Here is a 9,158-nt window from a genome sequence, read left to right as displayed (position 1 = left end):
CAGGGCTGGCAGAACTCCATCCGCCACAACCTCTCGCTCAACGAGTGCTTCGTCAAGGTGCCCCGCGACGACAAGAAGCCCGGCAAGGGCAGCTACTGGACCCTGGACCCGGACTCCTACAACATGTTCGAGAACGGCTCCTTCCTCCGACGCCGGCGGCGCTTCAAGAAGAAGGACGCCGTCAAGGACAAGGAGGACAAGGAGCGGCTGATGGGGGCCGGAGGGCAGCCCAAGGAAGGGCCCCCACAGCAGCAGCAGCAGCAGCAGCAGACCGCCCCCGCCAGGACCGAGGGCCAGAGCCAGGGGCCCCCCGTCCGGCTGCAGGACATCAAGCGGGAGAACGGGGCCCCTTCCCCCCCGCAGGCCCTCTCTCCTCTGCTGCCCAAGATGGAGAGCCCCGGCAGCTCCAGCACCAGCAGCCTCTCCAGCGGAGGAGGAGCAGGAGCAGGAGGCAGCCCTCGCAACCCTCCACCCTCCGAGGCCCACCATCACCACCACCACCACCACCACCATCATCCCCAGCACCATCACCCCCACCCCCACCATCTTCCCCACCTCCCTGGGGCAGGAGGAGGGGGCTTCAGCGTGGACAACATCATCATGACCTCCTTGAGGGCTTCCCCGCAGGAGCTCCTGCCTTTGCCGCCTTCCTCCTCCTCTTCCTCCTCTTCCTCCTCCGCGACCTCCAGGATCCCTCCTCCGCCTCCACCTCCTCCTTCGCTGGCGCTGAGTAGCTGCTATTCCCCGGCAGCAGCGGGGCAGAACTCGCTCTACAGCGCCCCCTGCAGCCAGGGCCCCAATGCCCCCTCCAGCAGCAGCCCCATTGCTACCAGTACCACCTCTACCACCAGCAGCAGCAGCTACCATTGCAACCTGCAAGCCATGAGCCTCTACGCCGCCGCAGCAGCTGCAGCAGCCGCCGCCGCCGCCGCCTCTGCAAGTGGAGAAAACCGGGGCCACTTGGGGGGCAGCCCCACGGAGCAGGACCCTCTCCCCGAGTACAGCCTAGCCGCCAGCAGCACCAGCAGCAGCAGCGCCTCCTCGCTCAGCCTCAGCCCCCAAGAAGGGCACCCCCAAGGCGGAGGAGGAGGAGGAGGAGGAGCACGTCTAGCTTCGTGGTTCCTCAGCCAAGGCCCGACGGGCCCAGAAATGGCCCACCTGGCCTCCTCGCCCTCGCCCTCCTCGCCCTCGCCTTCGCCCTACCAAGGCCAGCCCTTCCAGCCCTTGAACAGCTCCCCCGGCAGCTGCCAAATGGCCTTCCCGGCCCCCGCCGGACCTGCGCTGGCCCCCGGGCAAAGCCTCTACCGACCCTCCGGCGCCTTCGTCTACGACTGCAGCAAGTTTTGACCCCCCAAAAAGACCCACGGAGACTGGATCACCCCCCCTTTAGCCACCCCATAACTCAAACTCTCCCCTCCTATGCCAAAGACAGCCATTTGTAGACCTATATAGCCCCCTCTCTCTTTAGTTTAAGTCATGGTTTGTTAAAGGACAGTGTTACTCCGAATAACACGTAAGTTTGTCGTTTGATTCCTCTTTTTGTCTATCTTTACCCCACCTCTGGAAAAAATGATATAGATGGTTCCCCTTCCTCCTCTTAAGGCAACCCAAACCGAAGAAGCCCCCCTCTTTTTTAGTCTTTGCAACCTACAGAGTTTTAAGATCAGAAGAAAACCCGGCTCCCATCCTTTTTTTGAGCAGGGTTTTTAATTCAAGTTTTAAGTGTTCAAAGGCCGCGTGGTCTGGGTTCAGATTTGGGTTTTGTCACTGGTTTCAATGCGATCGGGGATCTCAGGTCCGAATCCGGCGCAAATCAAAGCCTTATACTGTATATTGACTTCTCTGGATTGCGCGGTAAATAGAAAAGACACACCGTTTTTTGAGAAAGGATTCTTCTTCTCTTCCCCAACCTTTCCCCCTCCTTTCTATCTTTCTTTTTTTGTTCCCTTCTTTTTTATTACCTCCCTGAGAAGGCTCTCTTTGATACGCAAGGACTTGTTCTAAAGTGTAAATGGGTATATATAGTAATTTATTTTTTAAAGCCGTAGTCGGAGTGTTTTGGACCAAACGCCAGAAAAGTGTTCTTTTTTGCTTCCTCTTCCCGCTTCCATCCGAAAAGCTGACCTGAAACGTTTATATATATATGTATAAATATATATATTTTTCTCCATTATATATGAAAAGGGAAACGTGTATTAATCTTATTTTATCGGTTTTTTTCCTTGGTTGTTGTTGTTGTTGAAGATATCCTGAAGTTATGGACTTGTTTATTAATAAATGACCTTTCAATTGGACTGAGACCATCCGGGCCTGAATATATTAATCCCCTTTTTTCAAACAAAACAATTAAAAAATCCTGTAAGTAAAAATGTGGTTAGTAGACTTACTTGTTCCCCTGTGGACAATCAGAAAAATTAGTAGTAGTAGTAGTATTAGTATTATTAGGCACCTCTACAAACCCGTCAATGTAACATAATTTCAACTGATGACCAATTCTGAGCATCGCTACTTATAAACCAACAGCACTGATTTCTTCCAATTCACTTGCAATGAAGCAAGAATTGATTTTAAAGCAAATGCTTCGGCCTCAACTGTTTTGCAGATGGATGTGCAATCATTATTATTATTATTACTGGTGCTGGAGTATTATTGTTTTTTAATTGTATCTTTAGGATAGGCGTAGGAGGCTTTGGAGGTTGTTTGGCCAGCTCTGTGTGTGTCTGTATCTACCTTCAAGTTGCCTGTGATTTATGGCAGCTCCATGAATTCCCTAGGGTTTTCTTAGCCAAGGAATCTCCAGGGAGGGTTTTGCCTCTGAAATATAGCCTACAGCAGCACCTGGGATTCGTTGGTGGTCTCCCATCCGAGTACTGACCCTGCTTAGCTTCCAAGATCAGGCAGGGTCTGGTAGTTTTAAGACGTACCGAGGATAAATACTGCGGCCGGGGAGTATTTCAGCATTGTGTCAGATCGGGGGAGGGACAGTATACAACTGGTAGAGAAAGCCGACTCCGGTGTTCAGGTCCATATGAATGTAGGGAAGCCACTTAGGCCTTTGGAGATTTAAGTGCGCGTTTACTAGGTCCAAAACACACTACAGAAATAATCCAGTTTGAGACTGCTTTAACTGCCCTGGCTCAGGGCTAGGGAATCCGGGGAGTTGCACTTTATTGTGGCCCCAGAGCTCTCTGACAGAGAAGGCTGAATGTCTCACAAAACAGTTCCTAGAATTACCAGGGAAGTTAAAGCGGTCTCAAACTGGATTATTTCAGCAGTGTGTTTTGGACCCGCGGTCCCACTTTTCCGTTTGGTGAAGTGCTGGTAGGACTCTGAAGCCCATGTTTACGTATTGCCTATCGTTCCAGCCTCATGATCGTTAAAATTAGGGCTGCAAACAGCCTTTCTCTAGCTTTCTATTTTTAAAAAAAGGACTTTGATGATTAAAACAGATCGTATAAAAAAGAGGAGCCAAGGGAATGCATTTGTCGGGGATCTTGCACCTCTTTTTACTTGTCTTGGGCGACAAATGGTCCCGTGTGGAAGGATTTTATAGGCCCCAAACAAACTCCAACTCCCCGAATTCCATAGCCTTGAGCCAGGCAAAGAGTTAAAGTGATGCCAAACCGGGTTATGTCTCCAGTGTGGGTGCAGCCTAACTCCGCAGAGGTCTTCCCTTGACATCCCCCCTCTTACCTCTCCCTCCAACCCCTTCCTCTCCCTCTCTTATTCTTGCTCAAAACTCCGAAGAAAGCCGGGGGGGGGGGGCTTTTGCGGTAGCAAATGGGTGACAGATTGTCAGGCGAGGAAGGACTTCGCCTCCAGGTCAGTTTCCAGGGAGGTTGTCAGGACCCCCAGGGAGCCCTTGCTTCCATTTCTCCGAATAACCAAGAAAAAACAAGGCACGATTGTAAATACATAAATACATAAATAAATAATACCAGTGAGGGATGGATATTGCAACCAGAGGCGAGGAGAGACTTGATAATCCTGGGCTTCTTTCTCTTCTTCCATTATTATTATTATTATTATTATTATTATTATTATTATTATTATTATTATTATTATTATTATTATTATTATCACAATCTGAGGAAGTAGACCGAAGTCTACGAAAGCTCACGCTGCCAATTAGGTGCTACAAGATCTCTCTACTTACTGATTATTCTTTTGTTCTCTTTTGCTTGCCCATTATTGTTGTTGTTGTTAGCCCATTATTATTGTCCAGATGCATCTGAGGAAGTAGGCCGAAGTCTAGGAAAGCTCATGCTGCCAACTTCTTTCTTTGAGTTTAGTCTCAAAGGTGTTACAAGATCTCTCTACATACTGATTCTACAGACTAACACGGCCATAGCCTTAAATTCTTCTTCTTCTACTACTACTACTACTACTACTATTATTATTCCCTACCCTTATAAGACTCCGGGGTTCGTTTTCAAGAAGAGGCCACATCCTCTCTGGGTCTCCGATCTGCGCAAGGGAACAATTTTGACCCTGATCCTCCTTGCAAATAAATTCAGGTTGGTTTCATTTGAGGGAAGGGAAAGCAATGGGAATATTGGAGAACGGATTGCCCCTGTTTCGATTTGATCTCCGTTAGGAATTACTGTAATCTTATGCGACTCTGCTGTTGTGATCGTAGGTGATTTTTTGCTTTTAAAATTGACTTTTTCCTTTCATTTTTATAAGGGTTCCGAGGTCGGTAGGTTAGGATTGTACTGAGATCCTATGAGTGTTTTTACTGAAATTGGTTTTTATTGCATTAAAGGCTTTTTTGTCTGTGGACCCGGACCTAGGAGTGAATACCGTAAAATATACTTCCATATATAGAACTGGGATTTAAATAGGCCTTACTCTCAAGAGCAAAATTGCGTGGGGATTTGGGGTATACTTTTAGCATTTAACTCAGATAAAGATTGCGTCTGGATGCTGGAAAGTGAACTGAAAAGGCAAAGGATGTGGTTCGGGTTTGAAGTGCAGTTGAAATTGACAGCCGCCTTTCACCATTTTCTGAAAACTGTCGGGTTTAAAGGGGATCCAAACTCTTAGTAAATGCACTGAGTAAGCTTAAACGGAATATAATATAATATCCATTCAAGTCTTAGTAAATCCCGATGAAGTGGATGGCTCTTGAACATGTATAGGATGGCAGTTGCACGCCTGTCTTTGGAGATCCTGGCCCATAATATAGATTCATATTTTTATGGCTACTATATTTACTATTGTTTTGTGATTGTGCTCCTTTTTTCGGTTGGATCGCACCGCATGCCTTTGTGGCATCCCCAGAACTTGTCTCTGTCTAGTCCAGAAGATATGTGGCTATAGTCTCTCAAGGCTATCCTAACACAGTAGTATCTTGGAAGTAGTAAACCCCGAGGCAAGCTTTTTTTGCTTGCTTCAATCTCGTTGAAATGAGTGGCGCCTTGCTTTCGTATTGAGAAATTAGACCTGGGGGAGGCTTTTAGGCCTGGCTCTATTGTGAGACTTGTGCTTATTCAAACCTGGATGGAGCCAAGGGGATGCAAGGAGGGTGCAAAGCCCCATTGATTTCAATGGGAACGCATTCCTAAAAGCCCCAAAAGATCTGTTGAACTCAACGGGATCTGTGTAGGTTGTGCTTTTTATGAGGGGCCATTTATTTCAATGATCCTGTCCTTTCCCTCCTGGGCACCAAAGACCCTTCTATGGGGATCGGTGGTGCTTTTTCACTGGCATGCATTTCATTTCAATGGCAAAAGCCATCCTAGGCTTGGGTCCTGGCCCCTCTTCCCAGGGACCCAAATTTATACCTTTTGGGACAAGTCTTAGATCTGAGTGAGAATCTGGCTCTTTCAGTAGCTTTAGAAAAAGCCCCTCTGGTCGGAATTGAGGAGCATCTATTCAGGAAGAGTTTCCTTGGAGAAGCTTTATGGATCCGGCCCGATTCTCAGTGAAAAGCCGCGTAAAAGGTTAGAAGCGAAGTGGGTGCAAGAGGCTTCTTTTTCATCAGGCAAGGTGTCACAAACAAAACTTGTTGGGTTCCTCCGCCCTTTTCTTGGCCTTGTTTTGGAGACTCACGTGTGAGGAGGAGGAGGAGGAGGAGGAGGAGGAGGAGGAGGAGAAAACTGATGAGAGAGGCCTCTTAGAGGCGTAGAATTAGACCTGGAGGAGGCTTTCAGGCCTGGCTCCATTACGAAACTTGTGCTTATTCAAACCTGATGGAGTCGAGGGATGCAGGGAGGGTGCAAAGTCCCCTTGATTTCAATGGGAACACATTCCTTAACGCCTCTGGGCTCCAAAAAGGGCTTTGTACCCCCCTTTACACCCCATCACTCTCCATACCTCCAAACCCAGGAGCCACAATCCTCTCGCAAGGAAGACGTAGGGTGCATCTACACTGTAGAAATAATGCGGCTTGACATCACTTCAACTGCCCCGGCTCCATCCTACAAAGTCCTGAGATCTGTAGTTTTGGGAGGCACCGGTCCGCTTTGGCACAGAAGGCGAAATACCTTGTGAAACTATAAATCCCAGGCGTCTCCAGTGGTCGAATCCAAAGATATCCTAGGCCTCTGGAGATTCAGAAGGAAAAGGGCTCTTTGTGGCACCTTGGAGACGAAGGTCCAGGCATAATTCAGTTTGAGACTGATAGGGAATACTGGGGACGGTAGTTTTGTGAGACATTTAGCCTTCTTTCTCAGAGAACTTTGGTGCCTACAATTCCCTGAGCAGGGAGCCAGAGCCAGTTCAAGCAATCTCAAACCGGGTTATTATTTCTGCGGTCTGCTTTTGGACCTGTGTGAAAGAAAGGAAATTAGCATAAGCGAGGTGACCCCTGGGCAGGGATGGGGGGAGAGGCGTAAAATGGGCCTCCTTTCGGTCTTAAAGCCCCCCCCGCCACCTCTCAAGTCTCTGGTGTTGAAGTTTGGCTTTGAGAGGGATTGCTTTGGAAGGGGCAGGAGAGAGCCCCCCTTTGCCCTGATTCCTTTTTTTGGGGGGGGGCTGCCCCATGAATAGCTCCTTTGTGCCAGAGGGGTGTTGGGATATAGCAACTTCGCGTGCTGAGCCTTGACACAGTCCAGGCTTCCCTTCCCTTCCCTTCACTCAAGCCCTCTCTGCCCAAAGGGGGAGCTGGGGAAGGGGTCCAAAAGTAAGGCATCCCCCCCCCCCAAAGAAGGCTTCTGCTCTGCCAAACTCCTAGCATTACAGAGAGTGAGACCCTGAAGCTAGATCTCTTCAACTGGCTGCAAGGTTGCAATCCCTGGGTGCCTTTGCGGCTGTTGTCGTTGTTGCTGTTGTTGCTTTCAGGTCATTTCCGACTTATGGGCGACTTTAAGGTGAAGCTATCACAGGGCAAGATTCGCCAGTGCTGCCTTTTGAAGCAGAGATGTGACTTGCCCCCAAAGTGGGTTTCGGGGCTGAGCCTTGCAGAGGGTAGTCCAACCCTCCAACCGCTAGGCCTCTTTTTTCTTGTAAGGCCTAAAACATACTTTGGCATGTTCCACTGGAGCATTACCACATATACCCAACCATAAGTTGACTTCATGGATAAGTCGAGGGCAGGTTTGGGGGCCAAAATGATGGGTTTTGACTAAAGTCGAGGGTAAGACTTAGAGGCCTGTAAGCAAAGGATCTAAAGGACGAAGCAAAGGAAAAGAATGCTAACGAACTTACAAAATCCCAGCAGGCATCACTGTTGGTGTTCATACTAAAGGCTGGATGGATGAGTGGATAGAGGAGGGTCAGTGCTTCCAGGACGGATGACATTCTTGCCTCTCGCCAGGGGATGATTCCTCTTTCAAATAAGAGTTAAAGTACAGTACTTCCATTGACTCATGGATAAGACTGACGCATGGATAAGTCGACTCAACTTTTTTGGGGTCGATTTTTTGACTAAAATTTATAGACTGATACATGAGTATCATGTACAGTATGCCTTGCAAGGTGAGATATTTGGGAATGGGAGGAGCATTTCATGGAAGGAGGGGAGAAAATTCTTAGGGGGGAACAGGGGCCTCATTTTGGGGACCCCTCCGCTCCCAAGCCATCCAAAGGGGCTTCTCTACTCAGATCGGGACCCATTTGGATGGGTACTAGAAAGCGCCCTTTGAGCTCATGGGAGGGAAAGGTACCCTTTGCCTTGGGCTTCTTCTTTGGGGGGCATTGAGAGGAGCACCAAAGCCTCTCCCCCCAGGGCTAAACTTTAAACTTAAACTAAACTTAAACTAAACTGGCTTTGTTGTTAAGTTCGCCTGACATGCAAGGGCTTCCTATTGTAACTTGGTCCTGTGAATCCCGCCTTCTCTGTTGCCGAAAGTACAAAGGATGTGAAGGGAAGGAGACTGAGGGAAAAGCCTGCCTTGATTCAGAGACCTGTCAAAAAAAGGGCAAGATCCACCCCTGGCTAGGTTTACTTTAGCAGCATCTGAACTGCAGAAACAATCCAGTTTGACACCGCTTTAAGCAGATCAAAAGCTCCATGCTACAGACTTCTGCGGATTGTCGTTTTGTGAGAGACGTTTAGCCTGCTCTCTCTGGGGCCACCACCAATTACCAATCCCAGGATGCCATAGCATGGAGCCAACTGGCGTCAGAAAGGATTGTCTCTGCAATGCGGCTGCAGCCTTTGAAAGCAGTGGGGCTTCCTGCATCCACACTGGAGAAATAACCTGGTTTGGCTCCGCATAGCTCAAGGCTATGGAATTCTGGGAAGAAACTCCAACTCCATAGCCTTGAGCCAGAAAAAGAGTTAAAGCGGGGCCAAACCGGGTTATGTCTCCAGTGTGGATGCGGTCTCAATAAGGAATCAGGGAACAAGAGAAAGAGCAGAGGGATGAGTGTAGAGACCCCAATGTCGGATCTGCAACGGATTCCTCCCCCAAGGTCCAGACTTTCTTCCCAGATTGCCCACCCACGATCTGGAGAGAAATAAAGGAAAGGCTGAGTGACGGCTTTCAAGGGAGCAGGAGTTTTCCTTGAAGGCGTTGAGGAGGCTTCTGTCAAGGCAGATGGGGCCAGGACCAAGCCTATGTGGGCCCCACCTAAGGGCCACTATCCACTCCCGATGCGATCCTTTAGCCACAGAAGCCGGTGGAAACCTGGCCCGGTTTTGCTTTCGCATCTGTTTTTAAGACACTGACTCCTAAGGAAGCCTTGGCTGCTTTGTGCACGCTTTCCTCCCT

At 48.9% G+C, this 9,158-nt stretch overlaps 1 protein-coding gene across 1 annotated transcript in view; it reads left to right on the top strand.

Moving 5' to 3' along the window:
* Nucleotides 1-2,515, top strand: part of FOXC1 (forkhead box C1) — a 20,549-nt gene extending 18,034 nt beyond the window's left edge. Inside the window, exon 2 of the mRNA XM_042464407.1 lies at nt 4-2,515. Coding sequence (XP_042320341.1) covers nt 4-1,347 — 1,344 coding nt within the window. The 3' untranslated portion in view covers nt 1,348-2,515. The remainder of the gene's footprint in view (nt 1-3) is intronic.
* The last annotated feature ends 6,643 nt before the right edge of the window (nt 2,516-9,158 follow it).

Source organism: Sceloporus undulatus, chromosome 4 (assembly GCF_019175285.1).
Source record: "Sceloporus undulatus isolate JIND9_A2432 ecotype Alabama chromosome 4, SceUnd_v1.1, whole genome shotgun sequence".
Taxonomy (NCBI): domain Eukaryota; kingdom Metazoa; phylum Chordata; class Lepidosauria; order Squamata; family Phrynosomatidae; genus Sceloporus; species Sceloporus undulatus.
This window is presented reverse-complemented; position numbering and strand designations above follow the sequence as displayed.